General features: G+C 38.3%; 1 protein-coding gene across 1 annotated transcript; it reads left to right on the top strand.

Moving 5' to 3' along the window:
• Positions 1-6803: 6803 nt before the first annotated feature.
• LOC145783493 (adenylyl cyclase-associated protein-like) lies at positions 6804-26193 on the top strand. Its single transcript, XM_082595381.1, has 11 exons — positions 6804-6956; positions 11561-11661; positions 12268-12342; positions 16009-16247; positions 18530-18641; positions 19763-19943; positions 20207-20388; positions 23189-23309; positions 23559-23641; positions 24188-24331; positions 24857-26193. Exons 1-11 carry the CDS (start codon positions 6860-6862, stop codon positions 24944-24946), a joined length of 1425 nt encoding a protein of 474 aa, XP_082451507.1. The 5' UTR covers positions 6804-6859; the 3' UTR covers positions 24947-26193.
• The last annotated feature ends 960 nt before the right edge of the window (positions 26194-27153 follow it).

The following is a 27153-nucleotide window of genomic DNA, read 5'->3' as shown; positions in this document are numbered from 1 at the left end:
CAGAGTTACAAAACAAAATCTACTTAAAGGGAAACTGTACTTAATTTTAGCCCTATAGCCAGTTGAAAATATAAAAATACGACGATTCCCATTGTGCCAAAACATATTTTTTATCATTTTTCGTTAAGAAGCTATTGCTGAATCACTTTTATCAAAATTGGAAAGGACTACTTTGATGACAGGGGTAGGGTTACACTCTCAATCAGTTTCCTGGGGTATGAGTTATTAATGGTAAAAGCTGTGAGAATCGCGAAGTAGTTGCGTTGGCAGGCAGGTTTCGTTCCTAAGAAAAGATGTAGGCATCTAGTAATGCCACCCAATGTTGCTATAGCATAAAAATATTAAAATAACTGCAACGTATTCCCACGTTCAGTAGCGCTGATAGATCGCAGAAGTAAAGTGTTCCATAAGAATGTAGAAACACTACAGATTTGCTGTTTTAAGATAAAACTAGGATAAAATTTAAACAAAAATTAAGTCTTAAAGATTGCCCACCTAGTTTCAAACTAAGTGGGAAAAGAAAGGGCAAGGGGGGGCAAGCGAAGGGACTAGGTGGGCAATTGCCCACCTAGCTTATATGTGAAAAGATGCTATGCTGTGGACCACCTATCAACGCTACTGCATAGTGCATACAGCAAGAGCGTTTACAATATTACATGCAGGTATAGCATTCCGTCTGCCGCAGCGGCCTACGGGTTGCATTATTATATACGATTATGATTAAGCGGGACGCAATTAACTGACTACCAGTATCATCCACGTAACTGACTTTAAAAAAAGAATTCAACGAATTGTTTATATTTCTATGATGTTTTAATAATGTCCACTGTATTGTTTTTTGTTGGTCTATCAAGACCTGGTGCGTTGCGTTGAAATGGCTTTGCCCGTGGTAGGATTTCTTTGTGGGGTTTTCTCTGCCTACCTTGGTTTTCGTGATGAGCTAACGCATCAAGAGTGTTCCTGTTCCCCTCAGAACCATTAACACTTTTGATAACCAACCAAGCTCGATCAACACAGCAACTGTTTTTTTGTCTTGTTTTTTTTTTTTTTAATTTTTTGCTTTAAAGGCATACTAAATGAAATTTTCAAACGGGAATTAAGCATTAAAATGCGTAAACTGAACATTCAAGAATACATTTCAAAAAGAATTACCGAAAAAAATTTGTTTTCAATGGCACTGGCAAGGCCCAAAGTCCAATGTTTCATTTATTTTTTATTTTTTTAAAAATGACCAAAAAGTGCAAACACTGCTCGAGAATACGTCACTATCGACAGCAATAACAAAAGCCACGTTACCACTTCTGATGTTTCAACATCAGATCTGATGCTTTGAGCAAACTGTCTGATGTTTTGATGTTGAAATCTGCTGTTTTGAAGTAGGCTACATACATACATAGCCTACAGTTAAATCGCCCGCAGGAACAACTATTGCGCGATCAACTGATTGCTCGCCTATAGTGACGTAACTGTACAGTCGCACGCTTCGCTGCTCACGCACATTCTCGTTTTGAAAGCTCTGACAAAAGCGGCGCGGAATGCTGATCAGACCGCAATGGGGCAAAATTTTATTGAAAATCGTTTTATGTTAGCATGTTAAACACAAAGAACGTGTACAATCGCCAAGTCAGGTTTTTCCTTTAATATCCCTTTTACAAATATTGTTAAAACAAAAAATATGTGACTTAGGCTACTATCTTTTTTTCCCTCTCTTTTTCTTCTAAACTTATAAAAAAATCTATTAAGGTGTTGCGACAGTGCCGTATTTTAAACTGATTGTTCTGCTGTGGTATCATGCACGTAACTTATAACGTCCGCGTTTGGTCGCTTCTACCTTTTCCTAAACCTCTGCTATGTTTACCATATTGTATATTTTTTTCGTTGTGATGGTCAGAAATAAAAAACAAACTGAAACTGAAACAGCTAATGTGGAGGGGATTTAAGGAAAGGCCTTATGAAAGTTTACTTCACAGTATTGGCGCAATGTCTAGTGTCCTTTTGATAGAGCTTTCTTTGCAACCACCTCTCGTCGACCACCATCTATCAGGTCTACAACAACTCTACACTCAATAGCCTTTTGCCGTTGAAGCTTCTTGAGCAGCAGTTGTTAGCCTGAGGTTTCAATTTGTTGTTTTGTTACAGAGGAAGCTTAGTAACCAAGGGCAAGTCGATCTACGTGATTAAACTGAAACCAACAGTTAAAATAAACAGCAAGATGAAAAGAGGTTGAGCCAAAAATCTCAGAATAGGGACATCCAAAATAAAAAGTAACTTTTTGCAGATAGAAGCCAAAGACGTTTACTCAGTAAAATCAGATAATTACAAAACAAGCTAGGCGATATAAGATTTTAATTTTTGAAAACTAGTTTTGAAGATAGGTTTTGGTGAATTTTATCACCATCATCATTAAGTTTCTTCCTCTTGTCAAGGGTGGGAGGCAATAAAGCGATAAGTTTCTCTGTTGTGTTTTGTGAGATTTCTTTTGCAGTTTTTTAATTAAGTCCTGACCAGTCTTTAATATCATTAGTCCAAATTCTTGGTGGTTTGTCCCTATTTCGTTTTCCTTTTATTTACGGTGGCTTAAATGTAACCGGTTTAACACAAACTGTTTATATTATATCACGGTTTTGCGCATGCGCGGTAGGCATGCGCATAAAGAAAAATGATCGCTTTATCGTGTTTTGTGATGAAGCCAAAATCAGAAAAACTGTTTGCGGCTGTCTTGCAACATTTTTAAAGTGTTTTATCACAGTCGCAAACAATATTAGCATAGCATATTCCGGTTGACGTGTTTGTGGTCCATTTGGTCGCTGCAGCAGATGGGGTGTTAATTTTGACCATAGATCCTTTGAACATTAGGCAATTTTCTCTTTAGACCAGCTGACTGCAGTTGTTGTAGCCCTTCTGGCGCTCGCCCAGAGAATTGATTGGTTGGTTTTGAATTTTTATCCTCGACTGACAAAGCCTTGATTTGCTTTAAACTTGATAATTAAACAAGATAAAAAGTGGTAGCGGGGAGTGCAAATCGAGCCCTCGTCGTCGAGGTAGCTGCCTCCCTAACTCTGGAACGCGGGGCTATGCTGACGACGACTGAACGTTTTTGTCAGAGATGTTTTGAAAAGAGCGCTCACAATATTACAATAAGAAAAACGCTCACAATATAGGCCTACGCTTACGATTTACGACTAAGTAAACACAATGACTAGGCTACTGGTGGTATTATCTACGTGAACTAAAAAAAAGTCTTCAATGAACTGTTTATATTTCTATGTTGTTTTAATGATATCCACTGTATCGTTTTTCTTAGTCTTGCAAAGTTGCAAGTAGGTTAGTGCGTTGCGTTCTGAAATGGCTTTTTCTCATGATAGGTAGGCCTATCTTTCAGGGGGCTTCTTTGCCAACCTTGTTCTTCACGATAAGCAAACGCATCAAGAGTGTTCCAAGACCATCAACACACTTTTGACAACGCACCAAGGTCGATCAACATAGCAACTGTCTATTTTGTCTTGTTTTTTTTTTGTTTGTTTTTTATTTAATTTGTTTTACTCCATAAATTGTTAAAAAACTTCACATGCTTTTTTCCTTTGTTTTTTTTTCTTCTAAATTTAAAACAAAAATTACTAAAATGTTGCGACCGTGCCATCTTTTAAACTGAATGTCTTGCTTTGGTATCATGCACGTTATAACTGTTTCGCGACCACGGACGTATACACACGTCTTGAGATTTTAACCATGATGACCAAGGACGTATCCATACGTCCAAGTTTAAAAGGTGCTTCAAGCAAAAAAAAAGTAAATGATGGCAGATCCATCCATAGTCTTTACCTGTCCTTGTTCATTCTGCTGTATCTCCTAAAGCATTGCGCGCAGAAACGAAATAAAAAATTTCTCATGTGCAGAATTGTTTTGGCATTCGATTAAACTACATATATTTTCATATTATTGTATCATGCTTGGGTAGTAAAGATTATAATGAAGTATACTTTTCTGCCAATTTTTATTTTTTTTAGAAATTAGAAAAAATATTGTTTGGAAAGTTGCTAGTTGTACATTGAATGTTTTAAATTTTATTGCAAAACTTTTCATCTTCTGGTAGCTGAAGATGTATGCTTTCATTTGATGTCAAGATTGTGCGTCTAGCCTACGTCGATCACATGAGATATTATTACCGCGTAAATACAACAGGTTTTTGTGAAAAATGTCTGGTTATTTAGATTAAAACTTCGTGACCTCGGTGGTTGCGAAAGAGTTATCGTTATAACGCACGTTTTAATGTCCGCGTTTTAACTGTTCTTCCTTTTTCTATGCCTCATCTGCTATGATTGGCATATATTGTTTTTCGTTGTGATGGCAAGAAATAAAAACAAACTGAACTGATTATTTTACAAAATGATTTGGTTATTGTAGTAAATTTATAACTTATTTAACTCGTGCCATAGAACACACTCCTTGTAGGTTTACACCCAATCACTGCTCCACGTTTGTTCTTTCAGCTTTCTGCAAAAGGGGATACCAGTCCCAGGTATAACCTGTCTCCCCCCACCGGCATCCCCCATGGTAACTCATGACAAAGACAGGACTCAATTCAATTTTCTCTTTCGCCCTGGGCGTGTGATGTTCTAGGCGTTACCGGCAACTATGTGTGATGCCAGTGTTGCCAAATAGAAAATTCTGATATGATATCAGCGCTTCCACTTTTGTGGTAATTACCACAATAGTGGAATTTTTATCATGCTTGTGGTAAAAATGTGGTAATGAAAAATTTGTAGTAAAAATGTGGTAATACGGAAATTTTGTGTGGAAATGTTGCCAAAATGTGAAAATTATAAATTTTGAAAATTTGACATAAAATACTATCAATAAATAAGACCATTTAAACTGTTGTCCTCCAAAATCGAACAGATATGCAAAAAACTACTTATAACAGCATGTGCCTAGCATGTTCCGCTGTTTTCAGTTTGATTTTGGAATGCGTCCTGACTTTTGACTTTGAAGGTAGGGTGACCATGTGATCATATTCATAGTCAAGATGTCTTTCAGATTCTAGCTGCGGTGTCAAGTACAGTACTTTGCAGTGGCGTAGCCAGGGGGGGGGGGTTTGGGGGTTACAACCCCCCCTTTGGCACGCGTGTGACATCACGATATTGAGAATGATGCTTTCAGTCTCTATGTCTCTAAAACAAAGTTTGCCTAATTTTAAACGAAACTGCATTAAAAGAGGGAGTTTTGCGAATACTAAACATTCAAATATCTCAGCCAGGAATTAGCAACAAGAAAACATAGAGACTTAGCTTTATTACCGAAAATGCCCAAGAAAACATGATCTTATTCTTTTGCTATGCCACCAGACAGCACCATTTTACAGGAATATTTCTACCCACATTTTTGTCGAAAATGCTCTCAGAATGCACCAAATTTAAAGTAATTTTTCAAAATTTTTTGGGGAGGCACCCCAGACCCCCCGCCGCTGGGTGTCGCCTTTGGCGAAGAGGCCGGCGGGCGAAGCCCGGCGGCTGTCAAAAATCTCCCTTTCAAAATTCCTGGCTAAGCTACTGGTACTTTGCTTTCTTATTTCGGACGTTCTGTTAATAAACTGAGTAGTTGTTTTAGGCCTTATTTTACACTATATAGTGTAAATATAACCAAATAATAGCGTTGCCGGATAAGGAATTCTGTCATAATTTGAGAAAAGTTTAAAGCTGTTGAAAACAAAAATTTGCATTTTAGAAAAATTGTTAGTTCTGGGTAAAGATCAAAACCCTAACCTTATTCCTAAGTCCTACCTTAACCGTTACTAACTTTAATCCTAACTCTGACAACACCTGATAGTAAGTATGGCAACAAGTGGGTAAAAATAGCCACTGTGTTAATGTAAAAGTAAGTCGAAATACGGTTAAGATCGGGTAAAAAATCACAGTAAAAAATGTGGTAATCTGAGGACAAATGTGGTAATACAAGTGGTAATCTAGCTTTGTAAAAGTGGAAGCACTGTATGATATGCTTGCGACCTCAGCTTTAAAAAACCTCATACGGTAGCTATCAATTCAACTGTGCAAGATTTGTTTGGTTTGCGACATTTTAATACGCGGATAATACACGGGCTCAGTCTAAATCTGGAACACTACGCCTATCACGAGCATTGAACAAAGCAAAATTCTTTTTTTCTATCCAAGATTGGCGGAAAATATCTTGCAAAAATGGTTATGGTAAAAGCCTTCATCAATAAAATCAAAAACACTTAACTGGAATCCTAGAAGTGAGATAAATGTAGTGCTTGTAGATTTGATAAACAATAGGCTATCCCCCAAGCTACATATGAAACATAGGCTGGTTTAACTTAATTCAAAGAGTGACTGTCTACATTGAAAATACCGGTAATACCGTAATAATAAACATGTTAGCCTATAGCCTAGCTTGTGCTCATTGCGACAAGCCGACAATATACATAACCATACACTGCAGAGACACAAATATGCAGCACTTTTAAACAGCTGGAAGCAGCGAAGGGCCATGGAGTAGCTACGTGTCATGATTTTGGCATTTCCTTAAGTGTTTTGCGAAGACACAGCCATGTAGGCTACTTATGTGCTTTAAAGCAGTGTTGAATGGACATCCTTTTGCGCGTTGTGCAGATTGTCAGTTGGGCGTTGTGCAGACTCACCACTCACCAACACCTGTTAAACACTACGGTACTTTGGTTAAGTGGCATTTAGACCTTCGTATGGTTAAAAAAGACTAGAACAAATGTTGGTCATTAAAAAACTATTTTATTCTTTTAATGAGTGCATTTATACTAAGGTACCGTATATTACTGGTAGCATATTTACACTAGGTATCGTACCATAGTTTTATACTTGACATCATGTCTACTGCTGACTTGGCTAATTTAGTGTCTCGCCTTGAAGCAGTTGTGCAGAAAATTGAGCATAAATCTGGTGGAGGTGGTTCTGGTGTTGAAGGTAAGTGTCATAAGCATATATATTATGATAAAGCTTTCGTAAAGAGTTTGCTTGTTGAACCATAGAGAAATAAAACAAAGTAACTTTAGCGGGTTTAACGTGATGTATTACATACAGTAATACACAAATATAACATAATTAAAAATAAACTCTAATGTTTTCGACACGTATATATTAGGGTGGCTCTTAAAATTGAGTTTTTGAATTTTGCTTGGGACACCCTTTCAAATGGTGAGGTTGTCAGAAAAAATAACTCTTGCAAATTTTTTTTTAATTTGAAGTTGATTTAGAGGTGGCCCTCCCCCCCTAAAGTTCTGTGCCCTCCCTCGAAATACCAAATCTGCGTATCTCGAAAACCAATTGAGCTAGAGATACAGTTTTTGTGTTAAAAGATGCAGAAAACATGGTTTTCTATCTGCTTTCTGAACATTGAATGCATCTATCTTGAGTAGAAAAGCAGTTATTTAGAAAAAACGCCTTTGACCAAATCTTGATTTTACAACCTTTTTTGTGACCACGAAACCGTCTACAAAATTTCGTTTTTTTGTCTTAATTTTTGCACCTTAGAGGGAACACTGGTAACGATATTCATATCAAAATGTAATTCTGGTCAGTATCATACTGGAAGAAGCGATATTATCGACAATATTTCACATGTTGCCTTGCGCATCGTGACAGGATGTCTGCGACCTACACCATTGGACAATTTCCCTGTCCTTGCAGGCAACCAACCAGCTGAGTTTCGTCGCGAAGAAGCCATCCTGTCTCTTTCTCGCCGCACTACGAACCCCAACCACTTGCTCCACTCAAATCTCTACGAGTCTGTGAGCGAGCAATCGAGCATCCTCGGCAACTGAAATCGAGACACCCATTTGTATGTGACGCACAACTTCTGATGAAAACCGCTGAAGACCAATCCATCAGCGCGGCTACCTGGGAGAACAACAAATGGAGCTCAGAGTGGAAGAAGAACTCCTCAAGACTCTAAAGTTGTATCTCCGACACCAGCCCCCATCCAACCGGAATGCATAATTTGCCAAGGAAGGCCTGGGTGCGGCTCAACCGCCTGCGTACTGGGCTAGCCTACTGGAGTCAGACTATTTCGCACCAACATGCACAAATTGGGGATGGCTCCATCCGCAATCTGTGAGTGTGGCAAAGAGGAACAAACCACAGACCACACCATCTGTAACTGCGCCAAATGGTGTGCGTGGTCTGCTTGAACTGGATGACGAATCAATGGACGAATCAAAGGATTGCTGCTCGACACCTGCTCAAGCATCTAAACCGCATCGCCACTGCCCAAGAGTGGTAAAAGACAGAGCCCTTGACCCCTGGAGTAACAAAGAAGGTTTAAACGAAGAAGAATAGACAATATTGTTCTTGTTGGAATTCGGAAACAGTTTTCCGTGTTCAGTAACAACTTGCAAAAGAAACTGAAGTTGGTACTCATCTTCAGTTAAGATTTTGTTAAAATCCTGGATTAGACTTAGAGCAACTCCTCTCTCTGCTCTGTCATTGACTACTGAAAGTCCCTTTGCCATGTGTAAAGCTTGAATAAATGCACCATCTTCAGTCCAATGAGCAGGATCCTTTGAAAGTATAATTATTGCTTCATCTTCACCCAACAGCTGAAGAAGCCATTTTGAATTAGAGGTGCAATACTGTTCTAGACCCTTATTGCTAAGAAACGCATCTACTTTGATGCTTGGTCTCCTTGGTGGACGTTCTCCTGTTTCATCTAACATGGTTGCCACCATTAGCTTTTTACTTTCCACAGACAATCGAGAGTCAAACAAGGCTAGTCCAACCATTTCTTCGGACAGATACCATAAATGCACACCAAGCTTTTTGTATAAATCGCCTTTGCCATCCAACAAGTGCGATGCATAGCACCTGAAGCTTGAAAGCGGATTCCACGCTCAGGAGTTTCTCCAAGGAATATGATACAAAACGGGCATTTTAGCTATGCATGAATACATAAAAGTTTAGGAATACTTATTTCGTTTATTGCTTTACCAGTTTTACCGGTTAGTTTATGAACTTTGTTTATTGAATAGCTTGGGCCACAATACTTGTTTAGCACTGTTTTGTGCTAGAATACCGAAAACAGGTTTTTTCTAAATAACTGCTTTTCTACTCAAGATAAACGCAATCACTGTTCACAAAGCATATAGGAAATCATGCTTTCTGCATCTTTTGACACAAAAACCGTATCTCTAGCTCAAGCAGTTTTTGAGATATGCAGATTTGGTATTTTGGAGGAGGGAGCAAAACTTTAGGGGGGGAGGGCCACCTCTAAATCAATTTCAAATTCAAAAATTTTTTGCAGGAGTTATTTTTTCTGACAACCTCACCTTTTAAAAGGGTGTCCCACACAAAATTCAAATTTTTTTCATTTTTTGCCAAATAAGAGCCACCCTAGTATATATACTATATAGTATACATGTGTCCTCATCAGGAATTACATATCTGCAATAGACCTCCCCCAATCCCCGGACTTTCTTTTGTTTTCATCTATATTGTGACTTTTCTGCATGGGTTTTCAATGCTGATTTCAAAAATATGCATAAAAATTTTTTTTCGATCAACGTCTGGGAAGTTATTTGCTGTTGCTTAGCAACAACTTTTCATAAAAATTACAAAAATCCTTTTTAAAACCCCTTTACTTTCAACCTAGTATGCTGATATCTAGATTATCTGAAAACATTTCTTCTGCTGAAGAATTTGAAAAAAAATTTATTAAAATTGGACAATCGGTACCAGAGTTATGACCGTTTAAGTACCCAGATTACGCAGTCACGCATGACTGATTTTTGTTAATTTATTGCCAAATGATACTAGAAAAATGGTGAAAGTTGCTGTCAAGGGGTTTTTGGGGGTAAGGAGTTCAAAAAATATATTAAAAAGTGTCTCAGAGCAACAGAAAAAAAGTTATTAAAAATTGATACGAACAGTCATGCATGAGTGATTTTGTCGCAGTCGCTTCATTCCTGCAATGAGATGTATTCCTTGGGCACCACAAACGTTAAATGCCTGGAGTCATATACAATATAACGTGGAACCGATCATCTCAAGGTAGCTAACATCTGGGTACCCATTGCACTTGATGTTAGAATACACGCTTCATTGCTCGAAAAGAGCTCTGATCAAGTGCAAGAGGGTCACGGTCTGCCACAATTTCAATAGCATCTCTCACCCAGCACAATGTAGTCTATGTATCTAAATCAAGTGGCAAAAATGGATTAAGTCAGCTGAACTTAACGATAACCTTCTGTAATGCATTTCAAGTTTCACTATTGATCAGTTAGCATTTTCTACGTGTATTTTGTATGATTATTGATTATTGACTGTCTTCGCCGTTTGCAATAAAGCGTCCAAGTTTTGCGACTTTCGTGCTTTGATACCCATCCACACGCCTTTTTTGCATAGCTCCATCAGGGTGTTGACTAAGGAACACATCTATGGCTGTGCCATAACGACTGGCAGGAATGTCTAACCCTAACCTTATATACAAGCGCTCGTGTGGCCTCGGCATGTTTATTGCTGACACTAATTTCAAAGACTGAGAAACTCTTGTTAATTAGAACAAAAATATCGAAAAGTACCGAAATATCAAGTATTTTTCAAATATTGTATCGTTTTGTTTTTTTCAATACCGCCCAACACTAGTGGCAGTTAAACCTGTACTTGAAAAACATCTCTCTGAAGAAGCAGATGTGGCAGTTACACAAAAATTTTGCGCTTGACCAGAAAGATATCTTTAATGCGAACAACGAAACTCGTACGTTTTTTCTATGCCGGATTTCTCTAAATCGATAAACAATTCTACTTTCGCTGCAGCGAATTCGTTGCGACCAGACGGAGCGGTACGGAGTCGATCGTTAAAGCGGTTTCATTTATCCGATTTCATATGGATTTTGAAACCGATTAGGCTTCACAACCGGTTATTCTATATTCGGTATTCTATTTTGCCCATCCCTAACTGAAAAGCACAATTATTTACTCGTAATCATTCCTGTAGGCTATCACTTGTTCAGTTTGTGCTATTGCAGAGCATTGCCCCGCGTGTATCTGTGTTACTGTATGTGTGTGTGTTAGTCTGTTAGATGGGTTCTTGGCAGAATCATTGGCAGTACTTGAATATTGAGGCACTGATATGTTTTCTTTCATCTACAAGGCACTTTCTACCATACTAACCTACAAAATAGAAATTTTATGGCAATTTACAATAGTCTTAGAAATAATCTGTTATATTAATTATATATATAAATAATGTAAATAAATATCAAGTTCAATGGGGGGTTTTATTGTGTTGTCGCAAAGACAGCTTTAAAATTTAAATAGTTGTCAGTTGCGCAATAATAGTCCCTAAATTGATAGCTGGCTTTGCTTTTTTCAAAGTAACAGCAATTGCCCTACAATAGTTACAATAGATGACTGTTCTTGATGATAAAGTGTCTAATTGTATGACTTGTCTGTAATTTTTGATCAGCATATTATGCAGCTATTGAATTACTACTCTATTAGTTACAGTACATTATTAAGCATGCAATAGGTAAATTGTACTTCTTGACTTAATGTAGTTTTGTGCACTTCCGCAGCTTCTGTTCAGTTCATTGAAGACTACGATGCATTTGTAGAGGAATATGTCACACCATACCTAAATGCATCATCTGCAATCGGTGATGTTGTAGATGAACAGGTACAAGTAGTCTAATAGACCATGCTGATGCATAAGTGGTGTTGATAGTGTTTTTTAGTTGTTAGTTTAATGATTATTTTGTTTTTACAGAATTACTGTTCTATATATATTTTTTATGCAACGAACAGCAGAGTCAAGAGCTCGTTGAAATTAACTCGCAAAACAAAATTATTATTCCATGATTTCAATTTATGATGATAACTCAAAGTTAATGTTTCATGTGGAAATGGTGGATTGCTCATAAAGAAGCTCTCATACCACTACCAACTGTATAAGTCATGATCCACAATTTTTGCGATCTTTCGGATATTATATATTGACAATGTTTCTTGTTCACTTTGTGCCATAGACCTTTTATAAAAACTTGTGTACTAACATACATTAAAACAAATTGTGAAATTCATGCACATGTTAGTTTGCTTAGGTCTGAAAAGCAGCTTCAAGCTTTTGAGAAATTCAAATACGTTTTAAAGATTTTCAACATGCTTTTACTGACAATTGATTTGCTTGGCCAACTTTTAGTTAGGGTTGTATTTAAAAAGAAAGTAGGTTTGTAATTATATCATTGCATTTTGCAAAACAAATATATTTGTTTTTTACTTGAAGGCAAAACTTCTCAAATCTGTATGTGATGAACAAAGAAAGTTTCTGGTTGTTGTTTCTCGATTTTCAGCACCTAAGGTAAGATGGTATATATGTAATACATACATATATACCTTCTACTTATCTATATGTATAATCTATTTCAGTGGTTCTTAACCTTTTTATTTTGTGATACCCCATTTGGTGTCTTCTAAGTGGTCGCCGACCCCTAAACCATTTTTATCAGAATTTTCGATATCATATTGAAACTCCTAATGCAGGGCTGAACAACCTTTTTGCATGCACAGGCAAAATGAGGTAGTGAAAATGTGGAGGCGTGCCGCAACAATGCTCATATCATTGGCAAAGTAATGACAAGTAATGCTATGAGCTATATGTTGGCACACAGGATCAAAAGTCATGCTGATTTAATCTTTTTCGATAAATTTTATCAAAAGTTAATGAAATGTTTGTGACTTTTACACAGAAGTTTTCCTTTTTTCATTGTAATCAATATTTAGTTGTAATCACAGTCATGGCGAAACAATGAGTGCTGATAGACTGCTGATTATCATTTGCATTTATAAGTTAAGCATTGATCCATAATCTGCTGTCTAAACAAATGAAGTTAAACATGCAATAGCCTTATAAACGATGTACGGTAACTGTTTTATATGAAATTTATTTTAGTTAGGAGACCGAATCTTTGTGTAACATTTTTTTAAATTTCAAATGACGCACCAGGGCATCATGATGCACATTGCACAGTTTGAGAATCACTGTAAATAGTAAAATACACAAATAAAGTACTTGTAACCAATTTTTAAATGTTATAATTTCTTAATCATGCTGCAAGCTCAGAAACTTTTACAGACCCCCTGAATATGCTTTGCAAACCCCTTGAGGGTCCGCGGATTCCTGGTTGAGAACTTCTGATCCATTTGACTAAGAGCCTTCTGATTGTCTTAATTAGGGTGAAACAGGCTATAAGAGTTTTTAAGCGACTAGCAATTATATTTAATATCCTCTGGCTTTATTCCCCCTTCAAGTGGGATTGCTGTTGAAGATTGCAGTCCTCCACATCACTCTGTCAGCAGCATCTTCCTTCACTCTCTAACAGTCTTCGAAATTAGCCTCGGCAATCGATAATTGCCGAGGTGATTGCCGAGGCAGATGCATGAATGGCACATTAGCCTCGGCAATAAAACTGCCGAGGCCACACGAGCGCTTGTAAGGACCACAAGATTACAAAAATAACCCTAATTTTCTTAGACCACACCAGACTAGGAGGTTGATTCAATCGTACTATTGCTTGATGTTTTTATTTGGGTGACTTTCTACTTCACCGCCGCTTAGACACGTGCCCAGCTGGGAGAATTGAATCTTTTATAGAAATATCACCCTATTTGCATTGATTCAACGCCAGTAGACGTCAAATTATTGTAAGCATTTACTCCTTATCGTGCTTCGCCTTCCGTTATCTCGTCCAGCTGCATCAGAAACGATTTCACAACGAACCACACAACATCAACAGACGTCGAATACATGTAAGTAATAGGTTAACGCGTTAACCTTTAGAGTGAGCTTTGTTAATTGCGGTTTGTGATAGATGTCTGGTTGCGTAACAACAACAGGTGCAATTTTATGCGCTGACAATGCTCATGTGAACTATAAAAAAAGTTTGCAATCTTATAAATACTGGCTTAATTGTTACGCGAAAGTTATTCTTTCATCGAATGCTTGTTCTTTACCAGTGTCATTGCCAATATAAATCATGGTAAAGGAATATACAGTTAAAAAGTGGAATTTACCTGCTATAGGTTATGAAACAGAGGGGACAGAACAAGGAAAAGTTAGTGTAGTATTTTGCAAAATTTGTAAAGAATTATATGACGGAAACAAATCGGAATTAGAAAAGCTACGGGGCCCAGTTAAAAAACTAGTACAAAATTGGATAAATGGTACTTCGGCAGTAAAGAAAAGTAATGCTTCCGATCATGTGACATCGCGCGTTCATAAACGGGAAGTTTTGCGTCTTCAAGCTTAAGCTTCAAGACGTCGTCGTCGTCATCTCTTATTGGGCATTGTTGTTACGCAAAACAACCGGTCGGGAAAATTAAATCGATTTGTGCTTACTCGAAGGTTGAATCAACCCAAAATTAACATACTTCCCCCCCCGTGAGTTATTTAACATGAATTATCGTAACAGCGTGCGTATCGCGTTGCTCGCTTTATCGTTACTTTAGGTATTATTACATCACAACAAATCAAACAATGCGGTCTTGATAGACTACTCTATTATATTTTTCACTTCTCGTTTTACATGTTGTGGCAGCCTACAATTTTTTCGTAATAAACGTTCACAGCAATTGCCGAGGCAATTTCAACTTTTGCCGTTTGACCTCGGCAATGTTTTTGCCGAAGTAAAAATATGCTAATTTCGAAGACTGCGTCTCACTATTTATATCTTCTGCCACACAATCTCTCCATCTTCTTTTCAGCCTTGTTATTTACCAACTTCCAATTGTCCAATGTCCAGCAACTATATTTAAAAGATATGATAATTGCTCTAAGAAACCATTAACTCAGTTGATATTTGTGGTATATATTGGTTTTAATTCTGAGAGACATTTCATGTTTATGTTCATTAGAAACTATGTTTAACAGATTGTACCATTTTCGTGCATGTTGTGTATTTTTTGTATAGGTACACATAGTTTATACACTTTTTAGAAACAACGTTAACTGTCTCACAACTGCGTTCACTTGTAAAAATTTAACCATCATATTCTATTCCCTTTCCTCCTAAAATATCATCGACTTAATGGTTATGCACAATTTTCCAACCAACACGTCCAAACCATAAAAGGTGTTGCTGGATGAAATGATACCGAGCTAACTAACTACTTTTGATATAGGCCTATACTGCCTAATGATTAATAGTTTTGTCGCATGACTTCTGGTAAGATGTGCAAATGGGGTCTGTGACAATTCGTTACTTTCAATTTTTAGATTTTGTTTTGACAACCTGACGTCATTACCACTGTAACGTCACTCCACCATAACTGTTTAATTCTCTCCTCTCTATTAAGAACGTGATTTTCATACTCACTGGCGTTTGTTTGGAAGCTTGCTTTGTTTCCTGCTGTAATTTCCTTGCCCAGCGTGCGTTAACACATTGTGTGCACTGCAATGTTGTGTGAGAATCGTTTACACTTTGTGACCTTACCTGTGATTGATCGTTTGAAATGGCAGCCATTTCTATTCTATCATTTCTCTTCAACCAACATTACCATGCTTTTATTGTTCCTTCTCTTTATAGTACTGGTTGTCAGTTCTTGCTTCGTTTTCTTCCAAACATGATATTTAAGTAAATGATGTAAAATAAATAAACTTAGGTTAGGACTTACGATCACAACCAAACCAGAAAATGTGTACGATGCAGCATTTATTTAACCTGTGCAGATGTTAGATCAATGTAAAATGGGTCTAATTTTTTTATTGGATGAGTTGTTTCTTTTGTAGATTGTTAGATCTGTCCCCTTGATAAATGCGACCTTCTTGAGGTTAACCAATATCTTAGTTTAAGTAGACAAGAAATAGCAACAGTATGATACAAAGCAGTGCATATGTTTAATTAAACTGGATGGTGTGGGCACTCATTCTGGAAGCTTCACAAAAGTTGTTTTAATTGTGGATGTCAGTCGGTTACTTTCCCTTTCCTCAGATTTTGTTAATTTTTTAATCAAAACTTTCCATCCACAGGACGCTGCTGTATTTTCGAAGTTAGCTGCTCCAATGAGTGAACTTATGGGGAAAATGGAGGCCTTGAAAAACAAACTAGATCGAAAATCAAATTTAGTCAACCACGTTCGTGCTGCCAGCGAAGGTATATTGACATTTGGTTGGATTGGTGTCCCAAAAACTCCAATGAAGTACATCAAAGACACCAAAGACACCGTTATGTTCTATACCAATAAAATCCTCACTGAGTTTAAAGCCAGGTAGGTATACTTCTAAATAAATCATTTCAGAATATATCTAAATTTTTGCTGTTTATGCATTTAACATTGAAAGCGATTTTGATTGGTCGTGATTTTGCTTTGTGCTTTTAACACATTTTTAAGCAAGTCTTTATGATGCTGTCCGAACGCCCCTATACCGGAAGGCGCGGCATTTGGTTATTTCTTTTGTTTATTAAGTTTGCGGTGTTTAAAGGTTTCACTTAGAGCAAGGGTGTGCAAACCGTGGCATGCGAGCTTAAACTTTTGGTCAGGTCCAGATCCAAGGAAAGGTCCAGATTTGGAATACTGTGTGGAAAGGTCCAGATTTAGAATACTTTGTGGCCCACTAGACGATTTGCATTTATGTTTCAAGTTTGCCGCTTTTAGTTAACATTATTTTTTGCTTCCCAGACAGCAAATCAACCGTTATTTGCATTATTTTAACGTTTACTGACGTTGAAACAATGTAAATAATTGGTTGATTTGCTGTCTGGGTTGGCAACCCGACAAGTTCAACCAGTGTGAAAAACTAGACAAAAGTTTGCTGCTGTTATGCGGTTGAATAGAATGGCTTACTGTGTTTGAGCAAGAAGTGAACATTCATCCGCTGAGCATCTCGCTGCGGTTCTCTCTATCCGCGCTCCGTCCGAAGGCGTCTTTAGACTAGCTAGGTGTGAGGTAGCTACGTGGTCATTTATTGCGTGCGCATTTGTCATAATAAAGGGAACAATAAATTTTTTCAGTTGCGCCCCGTGGACCAAGCTGGTTATGTGTTTTTGACCCAAAGCGCTGAAAGTTGCACACCCCTTGCTTGATGTGATTACAATAGCATTGTTTTCTCTAATGCTGATATGATTGGAGCCTGGATGAGCCACTATGATAGATTGCTCGACACCGAATTCCCCTGGAACCCTGATATACTTAGTGAGATTAGTGTGAAAATTGGCTCGCCTAGTGCTAATTGAGGACATAATTATTAATCAATAGGATAGGCGCTACAGCACAAAAAAAAATGGCAAAGCTCCAGGCTCTTCAAGGATCGTTGTCGAGATGGTTAAAGCTTGTGGTGATATTGCAGCAGAATTAATAGCTGAGCTTGCAAGTGCTATTATTCGAAAAGAACGAGTGCCTGATGAATGGAACTTGTCTTCATCATCACTTGTTAGAGAAGGAAAGGGGATACTCTTGACAGAGGAAATTACAGAAGCCTCACGTTACACGACCAAGTTCTCAAACTCATTGAGAGGGTGTTTGAGCCTATCATTCGTGAGCAAGCCGATATTGATCCGATGCAGTTTGGTATTAAGCCTGGACGTGGAACCTGGGTATTTTTTTTCGCTGAGACTTTTCGGTCATTTGTCTGAAATGACTTGAAAAAATTCGGACATTTTTTATTTGATATAAGGAGTAGCCAACTGGTGACAAGCTTACAATTGGTAATGCAGAATTTGACGTCGTGCCTGATTTTGTCATCTTGGTGACATTTGAGTCCTGGCCCATTACTGTTGAAGAGTAAATCAGCTTTGTCGCAACGACAATGCCGTGGTACAATGGATTTGTTCCAAGCTCCTTTCTGACCGAGTGACGATGGAAAAGCTGAGATCAAGGCTTGGCATCCATCAGCTTGAAGATGTCATGAGATGGAGATGGTTGTGTTGGTGCGGACACGTGCAACGCATGAAAAGAGGCGCGTGGCCGAAGAAAATCCAGTCCTTTGACGTCCTCTAGGACGTACAAAGCAGTGTTGGCTCGACAACATTCGAAAAAATCTGCGACTAGAAGATTTTGTTTCTGTCGACTCTCAGGACCATGTGGCATGGAGAAATGCCATCAGATAAAATATACATTCGTTGGCGTCCAAGCCTCGCAATACTGGAGACAAAACACTTCATGTCGGATAGATAGAGGTTACCAAAGCAAAGTCACATTAGATGCCATTGGTCGATTTTTTTTTTATTTCTCATTTCCGTGGACAGGTGTCTGAAAGAAAATCTTAAAAATAACAGGTACAGAACATACACAAGAAATAATCAAGAGGCATGCGGATCTCGTCGTTCGAATTGAAGTCGTTTGAACCGCGTCATAATGTCGTGGACCGTTTCGACACACTCTTTTCATTTAATGTCATTGTCGCTATTGTTTCAGTTTCGCTTCTAGGTTAGTTGAATCATGGATAGCTGGAGCAGTTGAATATAATTATAGCGTAACTTTTGTTGAGGATTTCCAGTGCCGTATTCTCGGTTCTCGTGCGCTCTTGTAAATTGACCTTGTCTACTTTTAAGTGAACAAAGCGACCAACACAAGGCGTGGGTAGCAGCGTACGTGAAGTTCTTCGACGGTTTGAGAGACTACATTAAAGAACATCACACAACTGGACCAAGCTGGAACGCTGGGGTAATTGTAACAGTATCCAATACATTAGAGTAGCCACAATAGACTGCTAGATAGTTGGAATTTAAAATATTAGTAACATTCACATTAGCGTAGATGAATGAATTTATTCAAAATCGATTCTGCTAGAATAAGCTTTAAAGTGAAGATGATTGAGCAGATCGAACCAATATCACGCTGTTCAAAGTATAATAATGCTTTTATTTGCGCCCATTGCGATAACATACAGTGCACTGCGATCACAGATGAGATACAACAGACGACAGGAAGCAGCGAAGTGACATATAGTCTTCGAGTCAGCTGCTCCCCTTAATTTGGCTTGCCATTAAGTGTCTTTGCCGAGACACAGCCGCGTGCTCTGGAGCGGTGTCGAACCCACGTCCTTTCGAACGTCGCGCAGACGTCCTCATCACTCGGCTACGCAGCCGACATTGAACTGACTTAAAGTGTGAAAATAAACTTATTTTATGACAATTTACAAGACATGCAACCGAGTTGTTTACATCAAGGATTGCTGTAGGTTTGCCATCTGTCAAACATGTTTCTTTCCTTTTCTTGATACTTCGACCGATTTAACGGTTTTACTTGTCCATTACTACGACTTTGCTTATATTTTATTTTTACAAACCAGCGCTGTCATTGGCGTTAAAGTGGAGGCCCTCTAAAGTTATTCAAAATACCATAATTTTCTAAAGGGACTACCTCTGTCTATTTTAGTTTTAATTCTTGTTTGGTTTCAATTTAGTGATGGCAGAAAAGAAAACCTTTTCTTTCCTGTTTGTGATATTTTGTGGTTTCACTCTTAAGTCATAGTTTGTTGCCGCTTGCTACCTCACAGTCTAATTTGCAACCAGATCTTTGGTGGCATATCATGATTTACCTAGAGTCCAGCTCAACAAAATCACTTCCTTATAAATGGATTCAATTTTAAGTCAAGTGAATGCTATAAAGCACAGATAAAGTTTGCTAGTTTTTCCTCTTAGTGGATGTTCTAGGATCATAACCAGCTACTAACATGTGCAATTATTTTGGGAAGTTTTAGATATGTATATTGATTTAATATTCAACTTATCTTTCCAGTCATGTCAAAGTACAAAGTCGACTAAACTCCACATTTTGTGTAGGGCCCCTCAGCGTCACCAGAAGCAGTAACAAGTGGGGGTCCACCCCCACCACCTGCAGCCCCGGCAGCCCCTCCTCCCCCACCACCAGGGGCTGTTGCTCCAGCCCCGACCCCCGCCCCAGCTGCGGCTTCAGTCAATGCGTTGCTGCAAGACATTAACAAAGGAGCAGATGTTACTAAAGGTGATGGTGTTTCTTCAAGATGTATTTGTCGTGTATGGATCTATCATGAAAGATTGTAATCTATTATATTTCAATTTGCAACATGCTTCTTTTCTTCTGCATTTACGGGCGTTGCTGTATGGAATGTTTCGGCTTGAGCAATATTTTGAAGTATCTTATTGAAATTTGACTGTTCAAAAGCTCGTCTAGTTTCGTGGACAGGTTTTTCGCACAACTATCTCTTTTGTTATTGCTTTTTCTACAAACTCCGGTATCTTTCTTAGGCTTGAAAAAGGTGACCAATGACATGAAGACGCACAAAAACCCGGAACTTCGAAAGCACCACGTCCCAGTTCCTTACAAGGCAAAGCCAACTGCTTACAAGCCAATGGGAAAACCAAAGCCTGCACAGGCGCCTGCCAAACCACCTAAATTTGAATTGCAAGACAACAAGAAATGGATTGTGGTAAGTTAATAGCGTTGTAATGTATATCTATTCCAGCGAGGTAATGTGGTGACACTGCATGAGGACTGAGTAGTAATGAGAAATTTTGGCGCATATGAAATTGAATATAGTAGGTGGATCTATGACTTTAGAAAAAATATTTTTATACCGTGCCTTGAGGTAAACTACTGTAAAAATACGTAATGCCAAAAGTCATAGTCGTTTATGATTTAAAATTAACTGTTAAATGGAATACACTTTCTAGTACAGTAGCCACTTTTAACGCCACCACTCTGGTGAAATTGGGTTTAGCTGCGAAATTAGTCCGAAAATCAGCAAAGGTTTTCCATTATCAAAGGTTTTCCATTATAAAATAATGTTTTGCGTTTTCTAAGGTTATTACCGTAAGTAAGTTGACTTGCCTTGTCTGAAAATCGTTTTAGTTGATCAGTCAAAGTTATGCAAACGTGACCTAGTGCAGAGCTTCCCAAACTGGGGGTCGCGACCCCCCAAGGGGCCGCGTAACGAACTTCAGGTGTCGCAGAAAGTATACCAATTTGCACAAGGTACTGTATTAGCACTTCTGTGTGAGATGCTGTGACAGTTATTAACTTTATTAAGAGTCATGCACTCAATAAGCTGCCCGTATTTTTGAAAATTTATGAGGTGAAATGGAATCGGTGTTAAAAACTCTTTCACTGCATCGTGAAGTGAGGTGGCTTTCAAAAGTCAAAGCTTTAAAACGGCTAGCCAATTAACGTTGAAAACCGAAATTGTGATTTTTCCAACAGAATAAAATTCAGTCTTGGTCCATCCTTTTCGCAATAACATCTAGCTTTTGGAGTTATGTCAAATGTCAGATTTGCTTGAAAAACTAAACGAATTTAATTCGTCCCCTCCTAGGAGAAAACATCAAAACTTTGCATTGAAATATAAAATTGATGCGCCCATCAAAAAATTGAACATCTGGAAACAAAAATTTCAAAATGATTTATCTGAAATGTTCTCACTTCGCCTACCGTTGTAGCCTAAGCACTATCGAAACCGCCTTGAGACCTGCATTAACAAACACTGAGCCACGCCTGGACTTGGCTTTGTGGCAGAAAGCAGTCACACTCATCACACCGGATAAATGTGTTTGCTTTTTTGTTTTGTTTCCAGCAGGCTACCCATAGGCTTGGTTGTTATGGTCAGAAATAAATAAAAACAAACTGAACTGAGAACGGTAAATTGTTTTTGGTTTTCGTTAGATTTAAGCTTTTCAATAAATAGGCTACACAGTATTTCGCATTGTTCGGCATTTTAATCGTAAAGGGTCGCGAAACATTTTAGGAGATTAAAAGGGGTCGCGAGCAAAAAAGTTTGGGAAGCCCTGACCTAGTGTATCATACTTGTACACAAAACCAGGGTACAAAAGACTTTGGCTACAGAGAAAGACCATTCGGAAGTTTCTGGAAGCCTAATCTGGCAACCCTGAAACAATGACCTATTCTACTCCACGACGGGTTCACATTTCCTTTATGCTTTACTATTAATTCCCGGTTGATACGCAATGGCAGCAACAGGTTGAACGGTAACACAGGTTTAATTGCGAGAAATGACCGAAGGACACTGGTGATGTTATTGGTACATGATTGTATAAAACTGATGAAATTGGTATTAAACATAAAAATGACAATGAACTTGGTAATGATAAATCTTGTCACGTAGTCGAAAATGAACAATATTTACACACAATGTAGATTTTAACGACCTGTTTTAGCCTGATACTGCGAGTTCACTGTGGTAATCACAGCAAACTCGCAGCATCAGGCTAAAATAGGTCGTTAAAATCTACAAATTGTTTAAGCAAGCAACGATTATGCTGCTGAAAACGAAACTCGATCTATTTCAATATTTACGCACCCCAAATAGACTCTTCAAAAAAATCAAAAACTTTATTCTTTGTTGTTTCTGGGAAAATTTTATTCATAATTTAAAAGTTATCATATTATTATATATCTTGTTTATGTATGTGTCTCGGCAATGTTGTTAATTGGATGGTTTTAATGGCTAGCGTGGAAGCTTCACCGGTATGTTTAGCGAATCGCAATTGCTCAGCTTTGTGCTGACTGTTATGTAGAACGCTATTTTCCTAACAGTATTACCTAGTTTAGTTTGTTAACAGTTCGTAAAGTTGTGTGTGAATGAAGGTTCAGGAAAACCTGAGTACTTTAGTTGATTTCATGTCCAGCAGTTCAGTTAACACGAAGCAACCTGTAATTGACATCAAAGTGTATTAAAAATTACTCAAATAAAACCTAACGTGTTGTGAAAAACACCCGTGACACCGGATACTGGCAATTGTGCGAAAAAGCTTGTTTTTGTTTCAATTGTGTTTTCTAGTATCCAGTGTATGAAGCACTGCTGTGAGCTATATGCGAGCTTACTAAGGTGAACCTACTTTATTTAACAAACTTGCACATCGTCTGATGTTGAACACATAAAAAATGCATTTTTCGTCAGCTGTGAGATTGCCCTAAACAAGGTGTGCGTGCGTCTCAGCAATTTCACAATGTTTTTAATCAATGGTTTTTAACGCTACAGGTTTTTAATCAATGGTTATCTCATTAACATTATTAATATTAGGCAATGTGAAGATTAATTGATTTAAAAAAAAACAACACTAAATTAGGTATAGGTATACTTGATGTATTGAACCAGCCCATAATGCTTATTTTCCCAACATCTAATCTGAGCACCAGTGATATATTGCTGAAACGTTTCCAGAGAAAACCGTCTTATATATGAACATGAACAAATCTTATCTCAATGTTTTCAGGAACATCAAGACAAGGCAACACTGTCGATAGATGATTGCAGTATGAAGCATACCGTTTATGTGTACAAATGTAATGGCTGCACTATATCGGTTACCAAGAAAGTTAACTCCATTGTTTTGGGTAAGTTAAAAATAGGTGCAGACTTGTTTGTTTTCTAAGTCGTTAGTCACAGCTTGGGTTTGCTAAAAGTGAGCTACGTATTTGCAATCGTGTTGCTAAACCTTTTTCAAATCAACTTCTAACTTACGAAATTGTGCAAATTCATTGAAGAATCCTCGAGATGTTTTGTGTAATAATAAGTTTCTGAAAGATAAAGGATCTTTGACTTCGACAAGCTAGTAAATTTGTTTATGTCTTATTGTCTCTTAGATTCCTGTAAGAAAACGGGCATTGTGTTCTCTTCTGTGGTTAGTGGGGTTGAGATCATTAACTGCCAAAGCGTCCAGGCTCAGGTAAGCAAAGTAAATGCGTCTGTGATCTTTCCGGGAAAAGCTAAGCTTGACGGCAACCCTACAAACAAAAGCAGCAATTGGCTGTCACGCACCATCTTTTATTTATGTTTTTTTGTGTTTAATCTTACCTTGCACAACGTTGGATGTAACTGAACAAATTTTCCTCAGTGAATCAACAGAAACATTGCCGTGGCAATGCACCTTTTTCACACGTTTTTCGTTATTAGGAACGACTTCCTGCCATATGTTATGTCTGTCAGTGAACGCCACACTTGTCATTACTGTGTCTTTCTTGTATGTCACACGGCCGTAGTCCAAAGCATCACACAAGCACTTGTTCTACCGTTGAACTCCGCCAGGTCTCGTGCAGAGCACATTGCTTTCAAACCAGGACATTTGATCAGATGTTTCACTATGGAGTAAAACTATTCAGATGTCATCGGTCTTATTCTAAGGTGTCGGCCGTTTTTCACTCTGACGTGGGCCGCACTAGTCCAACAATTACCAACTTCAATGGATTAATCAGTGAACTTTGTTCTTTGACAGGCGCAAGGTCAGATGCACAGCGTGTCCATCGACAAGACGGACGGATGCATCGTCTTCCTCAGCAAGGAATGTATGGATGTGAATATTGTCACAGCCAAGTCGTCTGAGATGAATATTTCGGTTCCCAAAGAAGACGGAGACTTCGTAAGTGGTTCATATGATCTTAAAGGCGTTTATTATATTTTGTTCAAGCTCATTAAAATTGGCCGCCAAACCGAGAACATGAGTTAAAAGTAAAGAAAAGCTCACTGGTAGTCAGGGTAAGGACGAGTACCTCTTGAGCTATTGTACTGTCTCTCCAATTTTGCTTCAACGAAGTCTAGTCTTCATCCCGAAACATGAAGGTCAACCAGTTGTCTGCAGTGACTCCTCTATTTCTCTCCATTGTTGGCAACTTCAATTTTTAAATTCCTTTTGTCAGGTCCTGCACAGTGTCTTCCCATATTTTCTTTGGTCTTTCTTTGTTCATTTTTTTCCGTCACTACTTATTCCTAACTCGTTTGAGATGCCAATAGGTTAGTACATTTGTTACAAAACACTTATGCGCAATGGAAAGCGCAAACATAAATGCAGTATGCCGTTTGTATGAAATCTTCTCTGAACGATTGTCATTGCATGAGATACAGAGCAAGTTTTCTGCCTCAATTTATGTACCTTTCGTCTTGTTAGGAGGAATTTCCCATCGTGGAGCAATTCCGAACATTATGGGATGAAGACAAGAAGACTTTTGTGACTGTCGCCAGTGAGCAGCTTGGCTAAGCCTCGCCAGCGGCGAAATCGATCATTCCATATTGAATGGATGTAATATCTATATTCTAATCGAGCTTACGTGATTGTGTGCCAACGAAATCCGCCTTTTAATCAAGAATTGACAGTTTTTGAAGCTGCATTAAGTCGTTTTAATAACCATCAACCATAAAAGAAGTACGATGGACATTAAAAAGACATAATCAGTTCCAGATGCCATTTATACCCGTTATACTAATCAAGCTTTTGTATTATTGCACAGATATTATTGTATTTTCAACTCCTAAATGCAATGTTGTCAGGCAAGCAACTACTTTGTTACGCTTTACAGCCGAGCTCAATGTTTTACTCTCATGCGACCCAGCGTACTCTTAGCCGTTTTTACATTGATTCAACGTCCACAGTCTTTAAATCAATGTAAAAATGGACTGGTTGTGATATAATAATAATTGGATGGCACTGCAGAGCAACTAACGCCGCTTGTTAGACATTACTTACCAACGAAACTACACTTCTAAATACCGTACTTTAGAAGTTCTTGTACAAAATCTTGTTTGAAGCTGTTCACATGATTGTCCCAAGAATCGTCCACAGAAGTGATGATACAGTGTTAAATACAGATGATCAAATTGCAATTAACTTACAAGTGACTTATTTCTGTGCTTAAATAAAACTAGGGCAAATACTACATGTTTCGGTCCGTTGCTACTTTGTAAACCTTGCAAGCTACACTTTATGTGATTTCGGTTTCCCAAGTAATGTTGTTACAAGTGACTTATACCACAATCAAGTATTGTGTAGCCTTCCACCGTTTAGTGCGCACACTCATGCCAATGCAAAACAAAGTAATCATGAAATTGGGTTCTGTTTTTTTCTCCGGTTTCAACACGTAATAAAGTAAGCTATGGAGTATTTCATACAAAAGCATCAGTGGTAGTAAACCAATGAGCTCATTGCCACTCCCGGGAAAAGAGCACGTTTCAGTGTTGAAAATTAATAAGCCGCTGTATCGTTGCTGCTTGTAGGCTACTGCGAACGTTTAGTTCAACTTACAAAGTACGGTAGTTCCTTTTACACCACTTCTATGTTGTAACAGCAGAGCAAAACTACGCTTGGGAACCATGTTTTGTGATTGGATTGCAGCGCCATGACAAATTATTTGCATGAGAAATTTTTGAACATTATCTCCAAGGTTGCTGGAGCCGATGCATTCCGCAACTTACTGCTGCGCTTATTTGAAATATAACTTTCCGCTTAAATCATGGTGTGCATAACTTGTGAATGCCCAGTCTCGTCCAGGTGATTCAAACCGTACTAAAGTTCGTCTACTACTTTGATAGACTTTATAAACAAAGTAAAATCAAGAAGGACGGTTCAACTTTCAGAGTGTGCGGTTCAAGGACAGTTCGGCTTAGTGGCGCCTGGTAAAAAGGTAAAGGTGGTCCCATACTTGATTCAAGTGTTGGGTAAGGTTCTCATTGTACTAAGCCTTCGGCACTAAGGAGAGTAGAGTGGCCAGTTCCTTTCTCTAGGCCGCCTTTCCTGCAGCAATTATGCCCACCTAATTTATTACACCCTAGGTAGAGGTGAGCGGTGTTTTCAACAACCAGCTGAAGCCGGGAGTCAACCAGGATTGCATAATTGGAAAGCCAACGCCTTATCCGTTGCGCCATCCCACCGCCTGGTGTTTTACAACGTTCTCCGCCAGTTATTTATCCACGTTAAATTCTTGGAAATCCAAAGGAGTTCGATTCCATATATCTTTATAAAATCGCATTTTTTGCTGCAGTTGCTTTCAAGATCAGGCTGAGAGTTGAAAGATTTAAGCTAGGTTGGAAAATGTCTGGAGTTAACCTCAAATAAAAATCTAGTTAACTGTGTTAAGCATCTGTGATACATACCTGATGAATGATGATCAATAAAAAAAAGCTGACTCGTACCACATCGGTGGTAACAAAGCATGTGATCATGGCCAAGGGAGGCGTGATAGAAAACAGGTTATTTTTGTGTCTCAACTTGAGCGGTGGACGGTCACATTTATCAATAATTCAGGAAACAAATCACTGACCTACGGTCAGAAGAAAGAAGAACCAGTCGAGACCCTCTCAGCCGTCCTCGGTGGTAGGGACGACTGATTGCAGCGGTGGGTCTCACTAGCACAGTACGGTCGTAGAACATCTTTGAAGAAGCTTAGACAGTCAAGGGTGTAACAACCCATC

This window comes from Aplidium turbinatum, chromosome 14 (assembly GCF_918807975.1).
Source record: "Aplidium turbinatum chromosome 14, kaAplTurb1.1, whole genome shotgun sequence".
In the NCBI taxonomy this organism is placed as follows: domain Eukaryota; kingdom Metazoa; phylum Chordata; class Ascidiacea; order Aplousobranchia; family Polyclinidae; genus Aplidium; species Aplidium turbinatum.
The sequence above is the reverse complement of the archived record's forward strand: the minus strand, read 5'-3'. Positions and strand labels throughout refer to the sequence as shown.